A 27,353-nucleotide genomic window follows, 5' to 3' on the forward strand; every position below is an offset into this window, starting at 1 on the left:
TCATCGATCGTCCAGAAATAAAAGCTGTTTGCATAGAAAAGAAGCAAAGATCGCTTAAGGCGTTTCGACTAGTTTTTACGCTTCATTCTGAGTAAAGGTGTGCGTTAATCGCTTTTCTTTGGTCGTTAAGATTTTCTGAGCCGAAATCAGAATTACTTGCAATCGCCGAACTGATCACTCTGGTAAACAAACAAGGTATACCGCTGTAGCGTTCGAAGAAGACCCGGATGAACCCTATACAGTATACACGTATGCACGCATGCACCCACAGTATCTAAAATTAAAATCACTTTGACCATGCAAAACTTAAGCAGCACGCGTCTGTAATTTGTGCATTCCTGCGCATCTCATTGGTTGTCTGCTCGTTTTACAAGCTATTTCAAACCGCGGGCAACGTTGTTGCACACTGCGCTTTGTACTCTGGAATGATAAAGCACCGTCAATCAACATCTTCTTGGTTGACTTATATTGCAAGTTTGATCCGGATACAAAAGCACATTTTACCCGCCAACGTGTTGTAGTCAATCTTTTTTTTTTAAAAACTTTCATGTATATTTGCACAAAAACAATTTTCCACAATTTTCTTTCCTTGGACCGCATTTTACCTGACGATTTGTTACTATAAATTTGAGATAAAATATGCATGAAATTAAGATCAAAGTATTTTGCTCATTACAAAGACATCGAAGTGTACACTGCATTAATCTACATTTCGTGTCCGTTAGGGGGCGGTCCGACTTCGCAAGAAAAGTATAATGTAGCGGCCATTTTATTTCATGTTACGATTATGGCATTCACTACAAATTATACAAGCAGTGTATTAACAATAAAATTACTAATTGTCTAAGCAGGCTGGCAGCAGCATAAACGTAAAAACTGAATGATTTGAGGTTAACGGTTAGAAATTTTAGGATTGGTTTGAATATAATTTATTGTTGTTATTCTTATTTTCAAATTATATGATTATTAAAAATAGCCTTTACGAAAGTATGTGCAGTACTGTTTGCCTTTGCAAGATAAGTTACATTTTTTAAATTAAGTTTATAGATTCCGCGTAATTAGGCAAAGGAAATATCTGCCTTCCGCATATGTGCCATTGTTCAACCGAACAACAAGCCCGAGAGAATTTTGCGGACATAAAATAGAGTTTAATAGATTACTAAATGCGGCTATTCATGTCCCTAAGGCACAAACAACCGATAACGACTGACCAACCAAACGCGATCCGAAAAGGAAAAAAAGGCAAATGTTTGGCTGTGAGACTGCTGTCGAGTGTCGATAAAGCAGTATTTTACGAAGTAGTAATATGTTGTCACAATTAGCTGTGCGTGAAGGCAAATGACGAACAAATGGTGCTGTTCTATTTTAGCAGGAAATGCAACAAAAGGGTTATAGTCAATTTGTTACGGAACTGCACATCGTCGATAGCCTGCCTTCCAACTGTTCCATTGAAGGCCTCCCTAGGCGATTGACTGCGCGGTCATTGTGCTTTCGCCGATTACATGCAGCAGTGTCAGTTGAGCCCGCTGGCTTTCATTTCAGTAACAGACTTTTTCAGAGCAGTCTTCATTTACCGCCATGATCTGCAGTTCATAACAAGACGATGTGCTTGAGACTAAACAGAACAAACCGCACTGAGTAGCGTACACACTACACAGCCGTCGGGCAATAGCCAGCCAACAGTTGTAGCTTGCTGTATTATATCAGATTACGTTTCAAAAGACAGGCTTAAACAAAGTAGTCCATGGAGAGTGTATTAGTTGAAATCAGTACGCAAGACATGAGCATCAGTGAAGAAGAACAAAATAGAACAGTCTTGTATTACGTCACAAACCACAATTGGTGCTCATTTTAAATGAGGTTTTGTTGGTTAACTGAGAATGAGATTACTACGCGATTGTGAAATCTTTAGGTGTAAACAAGATTTTTGATTTATTACAGATACTGTGTTTAATATTAACTGCGCTCAACGTTTGTAGTAGCCATGAGGATTGCGATTATCGTTCTGTTTCTGCTTACCAACGCCAAGGTTGGAATAACAAATCGACGAGTCTCCCACTCCAAAGAGGTTCATGAGATTACCTGGGACCCGAAAGTTACCAACGGGTGAGTATTTAGTAATTTGTTTTTTAAGACATAAAAAACAAGTAAAATCCAGGCAATGAATGACTCAGTTTGGCAAAAACACACGCTTCGATAAATCCGCGGTTAAAGCATGCGCTCTTCGAACTGAACTTCCACGTAGCTGGAGGGATACGCCCGACCAACTGTGTTATGTAAAACACGAAAAGTGACTCACGAATTACCTGAAAATCGCGTGATGGTTTCAACTCAACGCGAAGATCGGTCAAAACAGATAAGTTAATCCCTAGCCCGGCACTTCATTCTACACATTGTTCGATGAGAGAAAAACATTGTATTGTAACCATGGGTTAGATTTTGGTACGACAATACCGTTGCTGACCATATGTTGTTAATAATTTATGCGCCTTTTTATAATGACAAGTTTCGCTCAAAATGAAACTAGCATGACTTGTCGTTTTTTTACGAATCTCCACGAAACCTATTTGAACGATGCCAAGTTAAACATGGCCTTTGTCAAGTATAAAAAAAACTACTACTGTTAATATGTAACGGTTTCGATCTTAAAATCCCATAAACATCCAGTCGCAAAGCTACACACTAGGCCGTTTTACGCTCGATTACACATGAAGCTATGTGGGAGGATTCAGTTCTCGCTGTGTGTCAAAACCACAATCACAAGCGCTGCGAATTAATATGTTGTGTCTGTGAAACAAATGTGTTTTTGTTCATTTTTCAATGCCACACTATTTGTCATTCGATTCATCGAACTTCAGGTTATCAATTTCTTGGACAGAAAGCGGGATTTAAGCTCTGACGTACAATCGAGCACAAAAGCGTTTGTTATACCATCCGTCACTCGTCGGGCTATATTGTTTGCTCCATGAAAAGAATAGACCAGGTCTGGGCTTGCTGCACTTGAGTACACATTCGTGGGCTAAGAACGACCTCGTAAAGTAAACTTCATTCGCGCAAACAAGAGTTATTCCACTTTCCATTTTTTAGCGCAACAAATCGAACTAATTCTCTTTAATTTTCTATATTATTACTAATAAAACTATTGTGGATACAAAAGTATTGGAGTTTAGAGCGTTATACATTGATTGATTAAAACAGGCCCTTTTAAAATTGGTATTTACCTAGGGCGTGCGTTTTATGGCATTGAGCAAATACATGACACTTGTTTGTGCTGACAAAGCAACATATCGTGTAAACTATTTATTGTCAAGGTTACATCACTGGTTTAGAGTTAAAATCTGCTTTATTAAGATGTTTTCTAAACTTCATGTATAAAGCCAGTCAAAGCGAGCTTGTATGTAAAGTAAAATAACTAAATCCACTTCGCAATGAACAGTCACACTCTTTGAAGATCACGAGTTTTGTCAGCTTAGAGATAATACATATTACATACTGGTCAGTAGCGGTCAGTGTGGCACGTGACTTATAATGATTTGCAGGTGTCGTGGTACGTGACATGGCAAATTATGCCGGTCACCTAAAACGGCGAAACATCCTTAATATTACCACCTTTGAAGTGATCTTTTGATAATCCCTTGCTATCAGCACGAGCGTGCCAGTCACCAAATCGTTAAAGCTTCCTTCTTAGCTTTGACGTCGCAAAAAGTCCCCAAAACACTGTCACACTGACCATATTTGACACACCCATATAAGGCGCTTGTTAATGCAATAAAGGTTGAAGCTGATCTTGTGTCATGAAAAGACCAGTAATTGCCTACTACTTCGTACACACATAGCAAAAAGAAAAACACCTTTAAATTTGACTAATTAGTAGCCGAGGGTTGAAATAGTTTCCATGCTTTGGCTATGGGCGTAATGCGACGCTTGAAACGTGTCAATTGGGCGGCAAAAATATCACCTTTAACCCGTTCGTTGCGTGGTTCCGGGCACTTGATCACTCACATCCTAACCAGTAAGAATTCTTTTCAGTCAAAGTGCCGACCATTTTATTACGAGTCATAAGCGCTGGCCTCTCGACGTTGGAGTGCTTGTGGCCAGTTGTAAATGCCCCATGCACTTTGTCCGATCAATGTGTAGAGCAATTCGGCCACTGTTATTAACTGTCTCATCAGCAACCACAACATGGCCTGGAAGGTGATCGTCGGCGTTCGGTACCGGGCCGTACCAGTCGCGAGATCTGCCCGAGCTTCCACTAACGACCACCTTACAATTGGCTGGCGTACGGAATCGGCTAATTTTGCGTTTTCACGCTATTGTTTCACGCGAGAACGTGATGTTTGAAAAAAACAAGACCCGCTACTCCCATTGAATTTTGACGCCTTCTGCAAAAGCAGTAAATTAAGGCACTTGGAAGATTGATAATTGATATCGGTTAAACCAGTGTGTTTCGCGATGCAAACTACAAATTACTTCCATTTGTTTTTTCCCCATTTTGGCTTATGGGAATCGATACGACAATAACGTGATTTTAAATATCTCTCAAGCGACGCAATATGACAATTTAAATATATTTCTATTTCCCGCTGTTTGCCATCTGTTTGCTTTTCAAATGGACATCTGGAGCAAGTTTGAACTGTCAGCGTGAGATTTAGTTTAAAGCATCTTGTGTCTGTCGGGTTGGTTTATCCCCAAAGAGAAGAGGCCGCTTCACGCTGGTTCAATGTGCTAATCATATAATCTTATTTGGGCGCAACATGGCTTTGCGGCATTAGAGTTTACCATTCCCTCATTAGGGCGAAGTTAGATTATAGCATATGTCGCTGAGTTTTGTATACATAATCGCTGCATGGAATAACTTTCTTTACCACCAATACGGTTGCGCTGGGAATTTTTCGGGGGATAAAAATCTTCATCTTTTTTGTTTGTTGGTGGTTCGTTGACGAGAGGTGCGAGTTTAAAACTTCGCTACACACGTTTTGGTGGCTAATAATAATTTTTTGCTGTGAAATTTATGTTTGCACTTTAAGCCGTGATCGCCGGCGGCGTATTTCGTGACATTAACAACAAACACAGTTAGCCCGCAGACATATAAGATTTTTGGATAACAATACTAGCCGCCATAAATTATGAAAGGAGAAGTATTTAAACAGTCATGTCGTTGAAAAACAAAGACCAACCAATCTACTATAATACCCACTGATCCTTATTTATGTGATTAAAACGTTAGACATCGCGTGTCTGTCGATTTTGGACAGCGGGATATACATTTGCGGGCAATAAATCGTGTTGAATTTAACGACTGTCTCGTGAAGTTTAAACTTAAATAATAACACACTTAAAGACAGTGTTGGATTTTAACAAACCACTTTACAAGAGAAATCTCCGAATAAATCATTTGGGCGAGTCTTATCCACGATCCTTAAGTGTCGCTGCCACTTGCCAATGTACACTTAAAACATGTAAGAATTGGTCAGCTTGGCCGTCGTTTAGGTAGCTGGACAAGCGAGCACTCAAACTCGATGATTTCAACTTCAACGATTTTTTTGACTCAAGTGTGCTGGTGGGTGCGTCAGCGTGAATGTTCAAATGTTCGCGAGAAGTGATCAAGAAGCTTTCGAGTGATCTTGAAGCGTTACACTCTGTCGAATCGTGAGCTAATGATGTTTGCTGCCGTCGTAGCCGCCCAAACCATCTCATTTACGACTAGGTTCAAAGTCAAAACAGTGAACGTGTGCTGTGCACGTAGCTGTGATGATACACGATGAGATCATACATGCTCTGTAAATATATGTGTGACATAAAAAAACAGACTTTTGGCAGATTGTTCAAGTGGTCCCATTTGACCAATAAACGTCGGACAAATATTGACATCTAAGGCAATGTTGCACCATAGCATTAGTTTCACTTCTGCTCCAGCACTTTGCAGCCTTCAAACGCGAACAGCACTCAACGTAAAGAGATACTCTAACACCGCGCTGGAGGTTACAAGTCGTGTATAATGCCAACGCAACATCTGTACGACAAGCCCTCACCATGTGGTGAACCCTTGCCCATAAGCTGACAACCCAATCTTAGTTGTAAATGAACAGACAAGCACCCAGTTTATAAGAACATAAGATTCGCGGAGCCTAAAAGAGTTTGGACCCGTATCATATGACAAAAGCTACTCCTGCTTTTGTCGGTTTGTTGACGGCGTAACTATACGCGGCCGTGGGTTCACGATCGTATAATCGAACGAGCATTGTCCCCGACAGGTAGATAATCTTTAACTTTCTGTGTGCCCAGCGTCGCAGTTTAGCCTTTCCGTCTGCTTAAACAGCGTTGGAACTAGCTTAACCGAATTCGTTTATGGCGCTCAACAAACGTCACTAATTACCCATACACTTGAACAAAGATTAAAACCATGACAACAGCAGGTTCCTTCGAATCAATCACAACATTGTTGCTTGTATTTTTGACCAAACTTCCCCTTTCGGAAGCTTTTCAAAATTTGTGTGCGTTTCTCAGGTAAAACAAAGTTTTGGGAACAACCTTGGCACATTTAAACCGAACTGTGAAACTAGTAATTACGTCAGGTGTGTCAGATCACGTCACAACGTTAAACATTGGAAAATGACATAATGTGTATTCTGCGTCTACTATACAACAAACCAGTCACGTGACCCAACTACACCCACCTACACAAGAAAACTGAAATCTAAATTTAGCCCCGTTTACCATTGTTATACCAGCCGATGACGTCAATGAACATGTCTTCCCACTCAACATACATATACACGTCCCCAAAACAAATGAGCATGTAGCCAGGGTGTCCAAAACACCTACAATACACATCAAACGTTCTGTTGTTTTGAGCTTGTACTGTTTCTGTTGCAGACTCGGCAATGGTCAGATTTACCACATCAATGTAAAGATGAATGAGTACATGGACATCTTTTGTCCGCAATACGACGCCGACGCCCCTGAAGCCCAAGTCCTGAAGTTTGTAATCTACAATGTCAGTTACCAGTCTTTCCAGGCGTGCACCAAAACCAATGGTAAGAGCAAATTTACTACAAAAGACTTTTCGCTAAAGATTATTAAGGCCCACACAATATGAAATAACATTGACATTCGATGGTGTGGAGTATTGTGGTAAAGCGTCCATTGTGAATTTTATTTTTATCAAACTATGTGACTGGGCGGATTTATTGTGGCTGCTTCTGTTTGTTGTGCAGTTTCCGCAGCGACGTATATTTTGTTAGCCCCAATCTCCATACGATGCGCTGGTGTATGGCACGAAAAAGTGACAAAATGAGTTTGCCCCATGGGTGGTCTTTATCATTCGAATATACGCCTTTGTAGTGTCGATGTGGCGTTTTAGCCCAAATTGTCGCCGCGCCCGTCGTCTTCAAACGTATGTTTGCCGTGCCCCGTGGTTTAAAACCTTTCTTTTCATATTCACAGAAGCAAAAAAGATCTTCAACTGCAGTTCACCAATCACATCGCGCAAATTGACGACCAAGTTCCAACGTCGAAGCCCAAACCCACTGGGTTTCGTATTCAAACCGGACTCCGATTATTATTACATCGGTAAGGAACTCCCATTGATCATTGCTTTGTTTGGCGGCCTCTGATGTATGGGTTTTTTAAAAGAAATGGGAAAATCAAGTCGTGTTTCCAACCAGCCTCACTCACCGTGGGCGACCGTTCCCCACGATACTTTCGAACACGTCAATAGTTTCCGAGCTTTTTGGAGTTAGTGTTGCGTTCCAAGCCTTGATCGTCGGCCAATCACGCGGAAGGTCTTCCTGGAAACTCGTCTGCGGAATGCTTTTATGTCAAAACGTTTCCTTAGAGATAGAATTTCTTTTTTTGCTAGGAATCGGTGCAGGGTTAAAATGTATAACCGTTTTTTTGGCCAAAAATGTCACTTGCTCCTTGCACTAAAAAGGTTAAGAAAACAAAAAATAGCACATTCATAACGTATTTTAACAATATTATTTTCGTCACAGCTTTTACCGATGAAGACAAGAAAGGGTGTGAAAACGCAATGCGCATGCATATTAAAGTTCACCACCGAGACCGAGTCAACGCCCACACGAAAGTACCAACAGTAAATGATAATTCTTCACCCAAAGTACCAGATGTGAAACCGCCTCCTGCTAACACTAAATCCACCACAAAGAAACCCACAACTACAAGGTCTACTACCAAGAAAATTGCAACGACGCATGCCCGAACACCCAAAAATGGACATCGAGGTAAAACGAATTTACTGCATTTTAGCTTTTCTCATTAAATTTCACTTTTACTGTCCCACCTCTTTTCCTTATACTAGTGGTTCTTAACCTGTTGGTACTACTAATACCACTGAGATCAACTAGATAACTTATATGTAGCCACAAAAAATAACCATATAATTAGCCTCTTTTACCCCTTTAAATTACGCCTACAGGGGTAAATACCCACAGGTTTAGAACCAACGCTTTATAATATGTCCTTTGATCTGTAACTTTCTAAACACATCGTGTCTGAAGGGCCCGATAAAAACAGCTAAACAAACCCAGCAAATTCATTATTATATTTTGTATGTTTCAAACTTTAATACAACTGTGCTTGGTTTTTAGTCTTTTCCTTCTTCAACTGGCCCAAATATTATCATTAACACGAGTTCTCCTTATATTTACAGTTGGCGATCCGTCAGTTGGTGGTTCAGGTTCTCCCGGTGCAGCTTCAACGCTTCGATGTTCAGCTTTGTGGTTTTTATTCATCTGCGCGATGGCAATACTAAGGAATTAACAATTGGCTGGAAGATTTATTTTGAAACCTAATCTGCCTCATCGCGCTGTGAATGCAGGCAATTCGAGAGTTTGGGAAAGGCATTGGGAAAATACGAGGCTTTAACCCACGAGAACTTTTGGGGAAGTTTTAAGTCAAGCGGGAGTTCAAAAAATGAACAAACAATTTTCTTCAATCGCAGAAATCTCTCACCATCAAGATTTTCATGCACTTAGGATTTCTGAATCAGATTGTTATTTTGCTAAATGGGAATTTGATATAGGGTATGATGCATAAACCTTTAATGAAGACAACTGTAAAACGGATTTCATTACCACCATTGCCTGTAGCGCATTGCCAAATCGTCGCCCGCCTGCCGTTATACTTTACAACTGCTTGCTTCGGATACACAAGGCAACGACCTTTTCGGTTTCCTGCGGCTATATTACTGCAGTCTGTCTGCCCAAAATGAAACTCCTCGGAAGAAGTTTTTTAATTGTCACACTGTGCTGGCGTGGTAGACAATATTAAAAACATGGGTGTATTTGTGTTGCGAGATCATGTTCATACATGTTCCTCAAAGGGGCGAAACTTTTTGTTAGTTTAAACATGTCTTTTTAAACGATTTAGGGGTCTAAATGTGTACTTTATAGCTCAAAATCCAAGGGAACCGATAAGTTTGACCTTGTGTATCATCCTTTTAAGATAATTGACGCAACTTAATACCATAAAGCAAAGGATAAGATTTTATCGACACTTACCCCTGCTTAACTTTAAGTGAACCTTGTGTACAACCGGTCACAGCGATCGCCTACTTTAACGCTGCTACATAAAGACGAAATCAAGTTATCTGTACGTCCAATGACAACACCAATGAAACCATTGGAAAATATCAATTTTATGTTTGAAAAAGTTTTTCTTTTTTTTTGCGTTTTACTTTGATCAAAATTATCGTTGTTTTCTCTGCCAAATGTTTCGTTTCATTCGTCACCTCAATTTTACAAAGCAAAAACTTATTTTAATGATCGACAAATGGACGGTTTTGACAGTCCCTGAATTGTAAAGTCGAGGGGACGAATATTTTCTGGTTGTTCGCACAACACTGTGAGTTTAAACTGTATTTTTTCGCTTGTTTTCTTTTTTTCCGTTTTCTTTTCTTGTTGTTTTTGTTTTGTTCAAGTGATAACAGAATAAAATTACAAATCCTAAAAAGTCCTCGTTTTGGCAGTATTTTAGACACACTTAATAAAACTAAAAAAGTGGTATTGCTACTGAGAGCAGAGACAAATTTAACACTATATTTTGGCAACCTAACAAATCTATTCCAACATCTTCTTTGCTGTAATCATCTACTTGTAATAATCATAGAGGTGTTTAAACATGGCGCTTATCTATCTTGCTATTACAGCCATTTTTCGTAACTCTGCAAGAGTAAATAACTACTATTCACTTACCAGCGCAAAGAGAAGGAGTGGCAAAATACACACCTGTAATTTTAACAATTGCCGCGTTTCAAATGTCTGCATGGCGTAATAGTTTTACTGAGGAACTGTTTGGATTTATCGATCATCTTTTTTAACCTTCACACACACAAAAAGGAACCATAATAGACAAATGAGATTTTCATGATAAATTTCAGGACTTGGTTCTGTAAAAAATATTAGTCATCTTGTGGTATTTTGTAAGTGAACCACCTTAATACAACACATTTTCTGTGTACACTTACCTTTGCGCGATAAAAACATTATTTATTGTGGCCTGTCGACGAATTGTTTTGTTTGCTTGTCGTACATTAACGTAGCACACACGAACACAATGGGGCCATTATGTGATACAATCTCCCAGAATCGAGCAAATGTTTGACTTGTTTGCTACCAAGGTTAGAATTAATGGCGCCTTTGCTGAGTGAATAAGTGGCCAAACAGATGCAACACACCATATTGAGTAAATATATTGGTGAACTGTTCTGTGAAAGTTGTCAATGCTATATTCTCCCTAAGTGTTACTATGTATAATCCAAGTAATGTTTAGGACTTTTGTTGTTGATGTAAGTGTAGTAAAAAAATCTCCGCAACACATTGGCCTTTGTTATACAAGACCATATTTGGTCACACAAGGCGGGTGCAAATTTACGCGTTGGCTGGAATACACAAATCGCATGTAGTGTGGGGATTTTGAAACCAGTCCTTCTGAAATTTCCATCTTGTTGGTGTTAAACAATATTTTGACTTAAATAAAGATTTGACTGGAACTTACGGGTTTTCCAGTTCTAAAGGTTGTGGTTATTTTTCCAAGAAAACTGAGATAACATATTGTGAATGTTGTTGAAAAATAGGTTATCCTTGTAGCAACCGCCCAAAATCAGTTTTAGTGGTTTGAAAAGAAACAAATAAAAATAAACCGAACAAGAACGAAATCTTTGACAAGAGATATAAGTCAATTTAGGGTTCTTTAGCGCCATCTTGTGAAAGTTTGTTTGACCAAATCTTTAGTGTATTTGCAATAAAGAAAACAAATAAAGAAAGGGGGTATTTTGTTTGTTTACTACGTTAAAACACACTTTTCCAAACCGTTGGTTAGTCTCAGTTTTTTTTATATTTGATATTTTGCAGTGGAACTTAATGTTAGTCGTGTTTTCAAAGTACTTTCCAATAATATTCCGATTTGATAAACCACAATTTGCATGACATTAATGTTGTGGGGAAATCTGCGGTGGGGAGTAAATTCAGACAGCATAAGGCTACTGCGACTATTTAGGATTCCCTAAAGAGCAACATGCGAATGCCAATACCTTTCAGTCATCCAGTTGAAATGATTGGCAGTAAGTTTATGTGCTGCGCCGTTATAGTTAGTTTTCATAAATATTACAAAAACATTAAACAACAAAGTAGTAAGGCATTTTTTGCCATATTGTTTATTATTTTTTGATGATTTTGCAGTCGTTTCCTGATCCTGCGGCACTAATGTTTTTTGCACTATATACTGTATCGTTTTTAAGTCTAGTTTCAAAACTCATACGAAACAATATCTAGGAATTTTCTGGAGTCTTTCCTGAATGCTAAAACTAAAATTGCATAAATCGCAGTGTCATAATTATAACGGTCTACAAAAAAACAAAAGCTAGATCATGAAATACAGTACAGGGCTAAACCATCTTTCTTTTATGTTTCCTGTGGTCATAGGGAGGTTGTAACATATGTTACAGCAAGAAAATATGTTGATAACTAACATTTTGTCATCACTTACACACGCCGCTTACCACCCATGGTGAAGCAAACACGACACCGGGAATTTACTATGTTCAAACGCCCTCCTTCACAAGGCAAGTGAAGGTTTGATAAACCATCTTATAAGACATCAGGACAGCTTATGCAACGTGGTATAATGTTGGATTGAAACGGATATTGATACTAAATTTGTGAAATTACGTTTTACATTAAAGCATTTAATCGCAATCACATTGAAGTAGTGTATTTTACAATATTTCAATTCATATTGAAATGCTATATTGTTTGTTGTACCAACCAATTTCTGAATGTTTCATTTTTTTATTTGCGCATACATGAAAAAATATTCAGCTCAAAAAGTAGCACTTGGAAAAACACAAAATCAAAGGCGCACTTCAAACAAAAAACACAATGTGAAACAAAGACATGGCAAGATCGAAACCCAGCCCAAGTTACGCAATACCTTCAAAAACAATGCGTCACCAGAACGCCCCAAATGTATTACGAGGTTAAACGCAGATTTATTATTTATGACCGTAAAGTGCATTATCCTCATTCAATCCAAAGATTAATCTACTCATCATCGATCGATGGGCCTTACTCATGCCGCTAGGTGGGGCTGCAACACAAAATTTTCGGGAGTTGAAAAAACTGTGCCACCAGCGGCTAATCGGCCTCGGTCTGAAACCAAATTGTATTTGCTTGGCTCAGCAAAGACAAAGCTGTTTTACAGCATGTTGTACTTAACGTCCTCCGCCTTGGAGATCATCACTGATGCCTCTTTTGGCCCACGGAAAAGTTTTCACGCAACATACATGCACATTAACAAAGCAATCAGAAAACTGGACAAGGTCAGTCCAAATGATACTTGATGAATTCGTGTTGCTGCATTGTCGTCGTTATTGGACGATGCTGCAGCACTTGCACGCGGCGCTTGAGGCGTTTTAACAATAGGCCTCACTACTGGATCCATCGGTTTGTGTTTATTGTGGTTTTCACGCTTGTGATCACGAGTGTTGCTGATTGCATCTGCGAAGTAAAAACAAGTTTGTTAAAAACCAGCACAACGTGTTTTTTAGCCGTGTAACAGTGTAAGCAGGACCTTATTGAAACTTTGAGGAGTAACTTCATACACCTGGAACCGTATTTGTATATGTTCGATTGTACTACTTCGTAAACAAATTACAAACTTGTATGCTTTTTATTTTATATTTTGAAATTGCATTAGTTTAACACGTTAGCTCCCAAACCTATTTACTGCAGGGATTTTAGTCACTCTATATCTAATTGAAAAGAAATTCCAGTCGCTGCTTTGGTCGAAAGGCGTAAATAGGTGGTATGAGAAGCTTTGACTTTCGTTTTAAACTTCAACTTTATCACGACTAAACTTAATTGAATGGCATATATGTGATGTGTAGCATGTCGTAAGTTTCAACACTCCTAACAGGTCGTTTCGATAAAAGGTATTCCTGACACGACACTGTATATACGTCTGTTATATCAGTTCTTATCAGTCACATGCTATCCTCAAATCCCATCGCTAATAGCTTTCCAGTTTTGTCTGTGTTTTAGGTCTGATGTCCTATGTTTACCAATGTGGTGGTGATAGTGGATACGTGTGTTTTCCTTGACCCAATATTTACTGACACAAAAGCTTTCTGCTGTTCGATTAGTGGTAAGCTTAAGTGACAACCAACCAACCAACCTGGCGATTGAATAAATATTTCAGGTCCTCTGTTATTTTTCCATGAGTTTTTGTGCTTGGAGTCTTGACCTATAATTAAAACAATATATTTTTCGCACCGAAATTACCACAAAATAGAGTCTTTCTATCTGTTCTCATAAAGAAAGGTCCTAACTGTTGTGTTACTCATGTTTTGTTTTTGATGCTGTTTTTATGTGCTTTTATTTAGGCTTAGTAAGATTTGTTTTAGGTATAATCGCCATTTAAATTGTATTACTTTCGAACTGATGACGCTGCCCTTGATTCTAAATCCTTGATACGATCTACATACCTTGGTCTTTTTCTTTTCTGATGGTAATAACAAGTTTCAAGATGTCCTTGTCGCATGTTCCACTTTGCTTCGTTCTCGGCTTGGCTGAAAATAAAATAATATGTAAATAGATAGACAAATAACATCGCAGCTATGTTATTCAAATTTTGTGGATAGAATCAACAACATTAGACTGTATACCGCCCTCTGGCAAATATATACACGATACTTTGAAGTGTTATTTTCAACACAAATTGTCAAAACTGTATTTGTGGTAAGAACATGTTGTTGCAAATCTTTTTACCAATTTGTAATGTAACTCATGGTCACGTTTTTACAAAATTGTTTAGGCTGTTTTAAAAATCTAGTTATTCAAATTTATTTACATTGTCACTTCATTACATTGTCATCGTTGAACGGTTTCATAAAACAGCATGGACACCGAAAAAAACATGGGTTATCACTCGTCCTAAAAACATTGCTGGACAATTGTCAAAAAAGCTAAAACTTTTAACACAGCTTTCTAATAGTCGTTTATGCTATCAAAATAATTTAAAATCTGTTTGAAAACTATTTATTCAATATGAAACAAACACAAGCACATGTTGAATGCATAGACTCGAAACGTTGTTTCTCATACAACCGCGACATTTTAAAATATCAACGAAAAACATGTTTCAATGTTGACACCATGATGATTAAAATGGCGATCCCTATCTGGGGGTGAGTCCACCACAGTGACGCAACCAGCGGTGTTTTTACAATGATTTTGTCACGTTGCGTTCAAGGGCAGGTGCTATATAATAAACAGAACAAACTCATATCTAACCACCATCAATAACACTGATATGCGGTTACAGACTTAATGTTTCTTGTTTCAAGCATAAAAAATGGTTTATTGAAAGAAATTGTTTTTCTAACAAAAGAAATTTTTTTTACAATTCAGTAAAACCACCACGTTTATAAAATTCACAAAAAGTTGGACTGATCAGAATTGATGACACTTGTCTATCACCTGACGCCAACACAAGCATCAGTGGACAGTTAAATTGGCTGCAACGAATGCCAATGTTTAGGCGTAAACATGTTTGAAAGAAGTTGAACAATACGGCATCCAATTTAACATCGCTAATCGCGAAGTCCGATCGAAAACCGGATTCGAACTCCGTTCAGCCTCATTAACTATGAGGATCGCACCAACCGGCGTGAAATTAATTGCACAAGCACAAAAGCCACAAGCAAACACACAAAGGCGGTAGGCTCTTTGGAAAACATAGAAGTTTTTCACATCATGTCAGGAGTTTGACAAAATTCAGCAAAACGAAGACGGATTGTTCGGTTTGCAAAATGGGATCATGCGCATTCTTGCGAAGCAAAAAGTGGTGATGTGTCATCCATGCATGAATGAGCATAGGACTGGTGGATCAGGACTTCACAAACATGCGTGATTCTTGGCAATAACAGCACGCATAGCCTCAGGTTTGGCAATGACCAGTGCGGCGAGTCCCCAAAATAGAGGCTGATCTATTGTTGTGATGACTGATGTACTATCAGGCCAAATTATCAGCAGTAATGTTTTCGCGAAATTTCCATCGTCGAGTGAGCAAGGTTTGGCCACCTGCAGTCTGACTTGGCAAAATGGGTGGCCCCATTGTTTTTCGTGTGATAGCATGTGAGCAGGGTGCTGAGCACGTGATTGTGGGTGGGACGAAGTACTACGCAAACATTCGCTGGCAATGTAGCGTGACTCCAAAAAAGCATTCGGCGCCAATATTTAGCGGCAAACTACAATGCAACGTCTGTAAGATTCTCGATAACCGTTTTTTCCCAAGGTCTTATTTGACATTTGAACACATTTGAACAAACATTTTTTTAAGGGTGATTGTGTCACAGTTCTTCTATTTACGCCCAGAATTGTCAGTTTTCATGCACGTTATCTTTCAGTGTCTATTCTCGCTCCAAATGGGATTGGGAGCTTCTATAACTGCATGAAATGCCAAACCTTAATATCGCGATAAATGCCATTTCCTTTTTATAATGTATGCACTTTTTTCAGGTGTGCTATTTTTCATTAAGGAGCGCTCAATTAGGCAAAGTGGGTCGAACAGACGAACACGCCTCTGGATTCGACGCGCGATATTTGCACAGTTTTATCCACCGAGATCAAGCGGTCAAAAGTAAACGAAACAGTAGACAGGCGCAGCTTACGCATCAAAGGCGTGAAGAGCCCTGATGCAGGAGTCGGTAAAAGATTGGTAGTCTGCTTTCTAGCGAAATCGTGTTTTCGGGTGTCTAAAGGCATTTGCTTGACAATAAATCAAGCTGATGAAATGTGGATGGGGTAGGATAGGCGGGCACTTATTTCCACGCGTAGATTGGCAACCCGAGATTGAATCGACTTTTCTTTGCGCGAAAAGAATGAGCTTTTTTGGCTCGCCGCCAAATTCAACAAGGCCGGTTTGCAGTTCATCAATTTAAATGCACTTCTACACAAAATTGACATTTTTCTTCGTATTTATCTGTATTGGGTTGTCAGGCACTGTTGAAGCGTGCATTGATGGGGTAAGCGCAGAATTCGACAAATTTATGCAGCAAATAACGTTTTGCCCGTAAATTGCATCAGCCAAAGATGGTAAACGTTTTCAACTTAAATTTAGGTGATTGAAATTTCTGGGGTAAATTCCGCAAAAACAAGTTTCGCTTTCAAATTCCAAACCTCACATAGGCTAATACTCGGGATATTTACCGAAAAACATTCATCATTTCCCATAAAATACGATCGTCAATCTGACTTACAATGTCAACGTTTGTTGAAGTTTGTCAAATTTAAAATCGTCACGCATTGGTTTGAATGACGTCAATCCGGTGGAAGTTCATTCTAAACTACGTCCGTCAGCAAATACGCAAAGACAATGTACACATGTTATCAGTTTCCCAAATGACGTCCATGTACATCGTTCAAATGATATTGACAACGCTGATGTAACGGATTTACATAATTACGAGTCCTAAACGGTATAACTTTGCATTTCCTTGTCCAGTCATCCGAATTTTGTTCAGTCACCTATATTTGTTCACATGTCAGAACGGATTAAGTTAAGCCAAGCGTGACTAAGAACAATTTGAGGGACATAGCGGTCAGAAGGTCAGGTGTCCGAGATAAAATCGCCATTGATATGAATGAGTTAGGGTCATGGGATGTGCAAACTACGACGTGACCTTCGAGAAAGCGCCTATTCCCCGATAAAATACTCGTCCAGTGATGGACAGCGACATGTCCACTAACCGAGTTCAAATGCTTGACCAGTTGGAGGAAAACGCCGCAACACTGAAGTGTGATGTGTTTGACGATAAACAAGTGGACAACTCAAAGACGTTTTGTTACATTTTTAGCAAAAAGGTCACTTCTACTTGGCTTACATCCATTAAGGAAGAGCAAATATAAAATTCAGATCCAACCTCAACTTGTTTTGTTCGTGCAAAATTTTTCGGCAACTCTTTTTTTTCCTAATTGATAATAACATACTTTCAGAAACCAACTTGTCCAAACTAATTTTTTACTGTTTCCGGAAAAGACGTTTTGAGCCGCTTCATTTCATTCAGAGCATTTTAAAAGCCGGGAATACGACACTAAGCAAATAGCAACGGACAAAAGTTTCGAACGCGTCCTCTGCGTTTCGACTTGACTCCGAAAAGGGGAAACCGACTTGGTTGAAACAACGTTTCCAATTTGTCAATGAGACACTAATCAAATTGTTCAAAGAAAGCAAAGTGCTTCTCGAAATACCCAAGCTACCAAAATTAGGTTTAACTTATAAAAACAGTATAAATACAGCTACTGACAAAGGTATAATGTTGGCAAATTATCGAGATGTATAAAGAACTTGGTAAATGGGGTATATGTAGCTAAAGTGCAAAAATTGTTTGGCCGCAGCACAAATGGATTTACATTTAGAAGTATCATTCGCGAATTGCCGCGGTAAATTGCTCATGGCCGGGTAGTAATGGACTTCGTCTTAACGGCAACAATCTTTCAATCTGGGCCTTCTAAAGCGGGACAGAAATGCGCAAGCGAGTAAGACCTTCCTGGGAAGAACGTGAAATGTCAGTGAGGTTTGTCAGCTGTTATCGTGTGTTTACCTCAAAAAACAACACAACACTACTGATGGAAACCATGGGCGCATCATGCTACAACATGTTTCTGTTTGTGAACTTTGTTTAGAAACAGTGATGTGTGTTTATCAGATAAAGAAAATAATCGTCGGGCACAGTTTACCGTATACATCACGTGGGAATTCAACATCGCAAATATTTTAGTGGTATATACTCACAAAAATAGTAGTAAGTGTGACCGGGTTTGAAAACAAATCCAACGGGACTTGGGCTTCTTTTCTGAAACTTTGTTGTCAATTTCGTTTCATGCTCAGGATCAAAACATCGAAGTATTGTTCGTTCTCCTAAAAAAGTTCAAAATAAAATTTTTAATGCATTTTAGAAAATGCTCATATTGAAGTGTCTTTTCTTAGCTAGATATACAGAGGTGACACCAGCACTGCTTTGTAGCTAATTTTCATCACCTCTGTGCCTATTAAAGGATCACAAATTTGGTCGGAAGTTGCATTTCTGTTAAATGTTTTGGGTAATATCACGTAAGGTTTGTTTTAAAAACGGATTTATACAACCGCCGTATAAACATCGTCAACAAGTAATTCCGTCGCTACATTTACATCATTAGAGCCGGATTGTTAAAACAAAACAAGCAAGAAAATACACGGGTTTAAAGTGATGTAAGTGACATCAGTAACACAGCGTCGGTACCTTATAATGCTCCCACTTACAAAAAATGTTGTAAAGTGAATTCCTACACAAACTTACAAAGAAAATCAATCAACTTAAGCAACTGCACGACCAGATAGTTGGTGCCATTTTTTTCCAAATAAGGGACCAAAAAATTAAAGGGTTAAAATCTATCGGGGTTATAAGGGCATTGAGTTATATCACAACATCAAGTACACATCACATGAAAGACTAATCCTACAGAAAAGCTCAGGGCATTGTGTATAAGATGTCATGGCCGAAATCAGACACCAATCATCCGGCCTTGCGCTTATTTACGTGCTGATCGTTATCAACAGCGGACCGAACATGGAGCATTTACGGGACAAGCGCCTGTACTGAGTTGTAAATTGTGTAATGCGAAGCTACACGGAAGAAGTGTCGAGACGATGCGAGCGAGATAGAAAAGATGGCGACCTTCGCAGTAAGCGTGATTGAGACTGAGATATCATTCCACGCAGAGCAAGTAACTCGCAAAAAATCGCCTCAACAGAGTGCTGCATTTCAAATCTGCAAATTGTGTGGCTGCAGAAAACTTAAGGTGTTTTTAAAATGTCGGTTGAAATTAAGCTATTGATCCCTGCTCACTGGTCGTGGTGAGATTTATAACCGTTTTGGTGCCAAGCCAAGTAAAAATATCTGCAGAGTAACGACTCGCTCTTGCAAAATGCTAAACGTATTACGACATATTTCACAATGCAATTGAAATGCAATCTCACTCTTTAACAGTTTTATCTTTCAGAGGTCGAACAAATGCCCTAGGTCTTATATTGAAATGCCTCGTAACTATAAAACAAAATTTTAATTGGCATTCAAGTTTGGTAGTTTTAAGTATCGTTTTCAGGCAAATAATAAAGACCGGTATTGGGTTGAAACCTTACATATAAGATGCCACTGTGGCAGTGCCATGCGACCTTCAGGGGTCTCAGAGCTCTAAATGTCAGTATAATGACTCATGGGGTGCTTAAAAGGAAATAATTATTTTCTACGGTTTTCATTGTATAAAGGATTTTATATGCTCCACAAAGTCTTTGAAAGACATATTTAACTTACTTTACCAAAAGTGTAAGGGTTCCGGTATTCCAAAAACTTTGAAACTTTTGCAAAAATATTGGGTTGCACCAACTTTAAAAATATTGGTAACAAGTTTCCCCTAAAGGTTATCTGGAAACAATGTGCAGCACTGAATGCATGGCTCGAAAAATGGAATAATAACCCAATCTATTCGCTGCAGGATCACTTACTTGTTGCAGTGCATTGGGTAAACTCTTCCTTTGTTACGTTGAAGAGTTCAATCAACAAGTGTCTGTTCGTGCTGCGGTGACGCTTGTGAACAGACGTATATGGGCATATGATGTCCAACCAGTCGTCCACATCCACTTCGAGATGCATGATGCCTTTTCCCAAACTTCAATAAAGAAAAAACTGTATTCACTACATTGTAATGGTTTATTAAAGCTGCTATAATTCCGCTTATAGTCGATACAATAAAACCACGAGTCCATGGAAGGTTTTGCTATGCTGTGGAATTAAAGCCCAAAAACCTAAAATTTGCGGAATTATGACCGTTTTAGTGGAAACAAAAGTTTTAGTTGCGAGTTTAGCAGTGATTAAGAAGGCATGGTTTTTAATCCGAGTCGAGTAATCCTATTCATGACACTAAACGGTTTTGGGTCATTCCCAATCACGTTTGGCACGCATGAATTTTATGCCGAGTTGTTCAGTTAAAGTTAAACAAACAATTATTCCATTACACAATAAACTAATTGACTTAACCTTTATTCTTTTGATTCTTGTGTGCAGTGGAAAACAGATTTTTTTGTTTTGTTCGATCGATAAGGTAGAATGCAAAGACAAAAAGGTTTGTGTGAAAATTGCAGATGATGCAATTTTGCTTGTTTCCCATTTCGGGCCAAATTAGCCGGGAAAAACAATCTTTTGGCAATCGCACAGTTTTTTTGAAGTCAGTAATCCCTAAATCTTCCCAAAAATGTGTACAACAACTCTGCGTGAACAAACAAACTGATTCGGCATTCTCCGTCAACTGATTGGCAGATTTAAATTCGACACAGCAACCAATCCTGGGGTCGACTGGTTAGCAACGTGGAAAGATGGCAAGATTAAGATAACCCCAGAGGTGAAGAGAACACTTGGTTTCGCGGCGTCTGCTTGTGTTTGCGCTACGTGCCAAGTAGCGATTTTACCATGACAGCGCAGCCAACAACAGCAAATAGTCACTCTGTCTGCACCTATTACCTAGCATCATCAGCTTTCGGTAGGAATGAATGCGCCGCTAAGTAATCCAGCGCGAAACACTTGTCGTCGGCTCACGTGATCCAAAGCGCCCCGACCGTCTGCCCCCGGTAGTACCCAGTCATTAATTGAAACTTTATCAGATTGCAAATCAACAACCATGACTTTGGTGAATGTCACGGTAAAAAGGTTGAAATGTTTTTTTGCACATCATATTTCGAAGAATATTTAAACTAAAAAATTATAAAAGCGGAAGAGGCGTCATAGGATAACAATGGAACCCTATTTTTGCAAAACATGTTCAAACTAAATTTACGTCAAAAGAATACTTGACGTAACAATAACGAAGCACACCCTATTGTTTAGGATTACAAGAAGCAACACAACGTATACAATTGTTACGAAAATTGTTATGCAAGTTGCGACACAATTGTTATGCAAGTTGCGAACCACATAATTACTATAACTTCGTGAACGACGGCCCATAAGCAAATGTCGCGAACTATTTTATAAACACAACATCATACACACACAAATTGGACGATTGAGTTTTGTTTACATGCCTGAAGGGCTCATTTAATTTCAGCTGTTCGTCGAACTGTGAAAACCCGATAAAATCGATACCATGACGACAGTAGTGACTGTGACCCGTGGTAACCTTTACGCAAAGTTGCCTCTACTTATAATCATATTCTTGAACCGAGTAGATCGGGGAAAAATCGACGAAATCATCAAACAACGTAATTCCATTTAACGAGATAACAAAAAATGCAATGCAAATAACCCAAAACCACAAATATAACTGTGTAACGGTTACATGACATAGAATTTATTATTTGTAATGAAATACTGTTTGGAAAATATGTTATTAGAAAAAAATCTAATTAAAAATTTAGACTACGGCGTATACCACAATAAACAAACATATATTTGTACAGATTCGTACAATTGTTCTTTCATGAGAAAATAAAACCAATAAAGCACCTGTAATAATACAAAAAAGGTTTCGTTCACAAAGGTACTGAGGTTGTTTATGTGAGAGCATTTGAAAAGAGACGAAGCGAATCGTCAATAAACTTCGTAGCATGTGAAATCGAATGTCTCCGTCATGCGATAGACAATTTTTGCTTGTTTGAAACGGCAACGCTAAATTCTATTGCCACGCGGTTGAAACCAAACGAATTAAACCGAATTTTTATTTACGAAGTTCAGTTTACAGTAACAATACTTTAAAATAACTTCAAAGGCAAAATCGAAAGAACAGTGGTTGTTTGGAAGTATCTAATAATAGAATTTTGATCTTTTAAGAACGTGGGTCGAATAAGGATAAAGTTTATCAGCATTTAGTTTAACAAGGTTCACATTCTTACAAACGCTATCAGCACGGTTTGGTTCACATACAGGTAGCTTTGTTTGTAAACAAACCACGGCTGTTTACATTTCAGATTACGATAATCTTTTTTGTTTAATGCCCAGTGGCTGTGTGCCTGCAAGTGCTAAAGAAACAACTGCAAGCTGTAATTAAACAAACCAACGTTTTTTTTGCTTCGCATAACGTTTTTTTTACCAGTACGCAGGAAATATAAAAATGCCAAAAACATTTATTATGTCGTGTTTGCTGAGAATGCGCTTTTTTGCAAAATAACGAGTATATTTGTGATGTTAATATTTGTAATGACTTGCATTGACCCTCAAAACGTATTTGTTTTTACTTTTATGGCAATTATGCAATCTCATATTGTTCTAACAAACGTTTAGGGCTTCACCACGAAACTTTTCCGTGGCCCGAATTTGAATACAGATTAGTCTGATTATAATGACAATCATAAACATATCCGTAAGTGGTGCTTCATAAAATTTCTAATTTCTTACGGCATCATACGGTCATACAAACAAGTGACAAATTGGCAAGAATGTTGCGTTTATGCTTGGCGCTTCACTATATGTTTGACGCGCAAATTTGTTGGCACAACAATCTTGAAAATAACTTAGTCGCTATTTAAACCGATTTACGCAAGGCTTAACGGTTCTCGACGAAGGCGCACAAACAATTATACCGACGCCATGGACCTTTTTAGTGGAACGAGGCTCATTGATTTGATCGAAGCCCAACGCGTTTGCTGTTGCCCGCAATTTTATGTCAAGACTTTCGTCGAAAAATCCGATTATAGAAAGCGACTAGGCTTGTTAACCCAACTCACTCAATTTTACTGTTCAACACAATGGTGTTGTAGTTGTCAGTCGACTTGTTGCCTTTGCACCCATTCAAGATCAAACCAGGTGCTTTCGATCTTTACAGACGAGTTAAAACGCATGAAAACTGGAAAGGCCATTGTTCAGCAACCGTGAAATCCACGGTAGAGAAGTTGCGAGTCTCTACACTTTGCGGTTAAGAGTTCTCGGCTAACGAAGCAAACTTGGTGGAGTGGTGCACTTTAGCGTATTGTGTAAAATTGAAGCTTTGATTGGCTTTTCAGATTAAAGCACCTCGAACTTTTTAACTGCTCAGCAAAATACGTAAATCCACTGTCTATAGATGCTATAGCGAAGCCCCATCGGGCTTGTAAAAACAAGAAAATTTTTGGCCGTGAGTCATACAAGTCACGCTATAGTTTTCACAAACGAAGCACTTAAAACTTGTTCGACGTTAGGTGCGCAAACAGAATACATTAAACTTGTATGACGATTACATGTAACGCTGATAAATATAACATGTATCCTTAATGTTGGCCACCTACATATATAACAACCCCTAAATGGAGGAAAGTGTACGAAAAAAATTGGTAATTGCGACCAATAAAGTAGTACATGGATTACCGCAACTACCACAATAACTTGGATCACACAGTAAAAAAACGCCCTGCAAATCGCACAAAGAACCAGTAACTCGACCTAATTAAGTAAACAACTTACTACAGGTGAAATTACAGGCAGATAAGGGAGCCAGAAACCCTTGCCGAAATTGACGAACAACTGATTCCGCCCAACTAATCGCTAATCGTTTCTTTGTGTGGTGAAGTACGAGGTATCGTGTTTCAATTAGATTTGTAACGATTATATGCCGCAAACCAGAACGGACCAAAGACCTTGCAATTGCTATCAGTAACATACAAACATAAATTACCCATTTCCCACGCGAAAATATATGTTTTAATGTTTCTATTGCATATACTAACCGTGGTTCAAGTACTGGATCCCATTGAATTTCGAACTTGGCGGCGGTCAGAAACCTTGGTCCAAATGCGATGAGAAAAATTGAAGCTACAAATAACATTCTCCAACAATTTTTAATTACAAATGCTAACAACCTATTAAACCGAAGATAAATCAAAGCGTTATGCACGTGTACATCGCGTAATCAGAACACCATACTTGTTACCTGGTGCAAGTATCAATTAACAGCACTTATAAAACTTAAGACTGACTTTGATGCTTGAGAGAGCTGTATGACTAGAAGCACTACTAACAATATTTCATGCAGTAGTTTCTGCACACTGAACAACCTTGCATTGCTAAAACTTCCTCCCATTACTGCAACACACAGCAAATCTGGTTTTCTTCCCTTCGCTCGAACCGCTGGCAAAAGGGAGATTTTGAGATGCGCGTTCAAGCGAAGACTCTGTTACAATGCACTACTGCCGCATGTGGCAAATTTCCACATTGGGTGATTACCACTTAAAACAGGACCGGCTCGAAGATGATAGAGCAGGGATCGGCAACCCCTGGCACGCGTGCCAAGATTGGCACGCGAGGTTGTTTTTGATGGCACGCCAACCGATTTGCGTGTTTATATTGAAGTAACAATTTAACCTGTTACACTGCTTGTTTATAGTTTTTATCATCCCATTGTCTTAAAATTAAGCATTACACGCACAAAACACTCTGCTTTCTCCTTATTATTGATATCTGCTGGCACAAACGCACGCGAGGTCATTAACACATGGAAGTAACAAGTAAATTGGCACGAGTCGCCTAAAAGGTTGCCGACCCCTGTGATAGAGTTTGTTTCAAAACTTTTGTAATTAATTTTATGGTTGTATGTTGTAACATACCGTATACCACAAAAGGTCATGTATATGGAAACGGCCAGCAAACCAATTCTAGTTTTCACTTTGTCAAATTTAAAATTAATTTACAGTTATTTTACTTGACTGTACTATAAATGTGTTATAGTCTACATTAGAACAACTAACTTATGGGCGTTATCGTCACATCATGTTTCCTACACTCTTTGCACTGGAATAACGATCAATTCAAATTCATTTCAAGTGTTAATCGAGTATCGTTAGCAAATTAAGCATTTGCTCGCATAGGTAAATTGAACCAATTACAAAAAAGGAAATTAAATGCATTAAGATGACATTACCATTAATCTGCTATCAGGCAATAAGGCTTCTTCGTCATTGGGTAGGCTTTCTGGTTTCGCCTGGACGTTGCGCGTTTCAAACGGAAATGACGTTGACTCCAGCTTCGTCGACACGTTAAAGTTTCAAGGATAGTAGAACAGCAGCGAAAACCCTGATTTGTATTCAGATGAGCAAATCTGCGTGCAATTACTACGTTTAGACGTGCAACTCGGCATGTTTCCGTTCATGCGATTCATCATAACGGGTGTTTTATTTTGACTAGCGCACAGCGGCGTAGGTCAATTTTTGCAAGAGAAATTATTAGTTGGACTACTTTTCATATTCTTGTGGAGGGTAAAACAACAATCGATATGATACAGGCAGGTGAGCTTGTGACCGTTTTAAGCTCCACCGCTACCGTCGGTTTTGGAAGCTTTGGAAAGGTCCTCGACTGTTATCATCGCTCCTACGGCCGCGTTGCTGTCAAATGTATCCAAATAAATGGAACTGCACAGAGTTTAAGTGAAATAGAAAACAAGTGAGTTGAATCGTTTAACATTTTGTCCCTCAAAATTTATAAAATACCATTATTATGTCTTATTTCGGCTGATTGAACCCAAACAGTATACGTCAATTGCGAACAATAATGATGCCACCAATTAGCCTCTTAAACAATCTATATCACCTAACAGTGTATTGTTGATTGCCAATTATGAAACTGAAAAATAGCTCGGAAATCAAACGTTTAAACATTCTTTCGTAACTTTTTTTATCAACCTTTTACAAGCGTTTTTATCTTAGAATGGTGTTATAACCCTATATACAATGAAAATAGAAATTACTTTTTCACAGTCTTACCAACGGTTTGTCGGAGTTGAAGAAGATTAACCATGGGAGTATTGTTCAACTTTATGCTGTAACAGCGTGGTCCTGCAACTTTGGGATTGTTACAGAATTCATGGAGGGTGGAAGTCTCAGCGATTTTCTGTCGGAGAGCAATCTTTCCGTTATCCCTTGGTGTTTAAGGTTATGTATAGCACATGAAATAACAAAAGCGCTATCATTTCTGCACCTGATCGACCCAAAAAAGCCAATAGTCCACGGAAATCTCAAACCACAAAATGTTTTGCTGACTGCCGATTTGCGTGCAAAAGTGGCTGACGTAGGGCTGGCTCACGTGATGACGTCATCCGGCGCGTCGAATTCTGTTCACAACGGTTCGACAAACCACAGCTCTGTCTTGTACTCCGCACCTGAGTTGTTAGATGATATCACTATGGAATACACGACTGCAATGGATATTTACAGGTATATTAGTATACATAAGAAAGGCATGGGTTTTCATAAATTTGAATGTCAACATAAAAAGCAAATGTCTTGCAGCTTTGCGATGGTTGTTTATGAAATTCTTGCAAGAAACCGTGTTTTTCAAAAAGTATCAGGCAATCTTGCACTGGTTATTTCCACGATTCTAAGCAAGGGACAAAGGCCAGACCAACAACCACTGCGATCTATTCGAGCAAAGATGAAACAAGGTCATCAGGATTTGATCATATTTGACGTTTTGTGCAAAACCATGCTGGAATGTTGGGACCAAAATCCAGCATATAGGCCTCACATAAATACTGGTAATTATAATACCTTACTGTACAACAACGTTTACTTGACCTGTTTAAGTAATAATGCCAGAGAGTTTAACATATGGTGAATATAATGATTACATATGTTGGATATAATGAGGAATGTAATGATCACAAATGTAAACCTCTATACAACAACTTTAATCTCAAATAATCGCCCCAGTCGATCGACCAGAAAGAGTAATTCGCATGCAAAGTTACTAAAACCTTTGTAAGATGTTGGTATTACGCTGCACCACACTATTTCGACAGTTGGAAAAGAAATCGGTTGCCATGTTTCTTCAATAAGCGAAACGG

The 27,353-nt window shown here is 38.7% G+C and overlaps 2 protein-coding genes across 3 annotated transcripts; one reads left to right on the forward strand and one right to left on the reverse strand.

Annotated features, from left to right (window-relative positions):
* Window positions 1-1,916: 1,916 nt before the first annotated feature.
* LOC145202954 (ephrin-A2-like) lies at window positions 1,917-9,975 on the forward strand. Its single transcript, XM_080075824.1, has 5 exons — window positions 1,917-2,106; window positions 6,877-7,037; window positions 7,447-7,572; window positions 7,995-8,243; window positions 8,672-9,975. Exons 1-5 carry the CDS (start codon window positions 1,985-1,987, stop codon window positions 8,779-8,781), a joined length of 768 nt encoding a protein of 255 aa, XP_079931950.1. The 5' UTR covers window positions 1,917-1,984; the 3' UTR covers window positions 8,782-9,975.
* A 2,313-nt stretch (window positions 9,976-12,288) lies between these two features.
* Window positions 12,289-24,405, reverse strand: LOC145235508 (ephrin-A1-like). Of its 2 annotated transcripts, XM_080099591.1 has the most exons (6): window positions 24,247-24,405; window positions 20,062-20,225; window positions 18,313-18,438; window positions 14,003-14,086; window positions 13,693-13,761; window positions 12,289-13,016 (listed from the first exon to the last, which is right to left on the reverse strand). In XM_080099591.1, the coding sequence occupies exons 1-6, from the start codon at window positions 24,342-24,344 to the stop codon at window positions 12,790-12,792; spliced, it is 768 nt and encodes a 255-aa protein (XP_079955717.1). In that variant the 5' UTR covers window positions 24,345-24,405; the 3' UTR covers window positions 12,289-12,789. The 2 variants fall into 2 exon arrangements, with proteins under 2 accessions (XP_079955717.1, XP_079955718.1); XM_080099592.1 differs by lacking the exon at window positions 13,693-13,761.
* Window positions 24,406-27,353: the final 2,948 nt, after the last annotated feature.

The sequence above is a fragment of the Phallusia mammillata genome, chromosome 1, assembly GCF_965637545.1.
Source record: "Phallusia mammillata chromosome 1, kaPhaMamm4.hap1.1, whole genome shotgun sequence".
Lineage (NCBI taxonomy): Eukaryota > Metazoa > Chordata > Ascidiacea > Phlebobranchia > Ascidiidae > Phallusia > Phallusia mammillata.

Coding starts and splice junctions, on each gene's coding strand:
- LOC145202954 (XM_080075824.1), top strand. CDS start 1,985: ATGAGGATTGCGATTATCGTTCTGTTTCTGCTTACCAACGCCAAGGTT. Junction 2,107..6,876: donor GACCCGAAAGTTACCAACGG/GTGAGTATTTAG, acceptor TTTCTGTTGCAG/ACTCGGCAATGGTCAGATTT. Junction 7,038..7,446: donor GGCGTGCACCAAAACCAATG/GTAAGAGCAAAT, acceptor TCATATTCACAG/AAGCAAAAAAGATCTTCAAC.
- LOC145235508 (XM_080099591.1), bottom strand. CDS start 24,344: ATGTTATTTGTAGCTTCAATTTTTCTCATCGCATTTGGACCAAGGTTT. Junction 13,762..14,002: donor CAGAAAAGAAAAAGACCAAG/GTATGTAGATCG, acceptor TTTTAATTATAG/GTCAAGACTCCAAGCACAAA. Junction 13,017..13,692: donor AATATTTATTCAATCGCCAG/GTTGGTTGGTTG, acceptor TTTACTTCGCAG/ATGCAATCAGCAACACTCGT.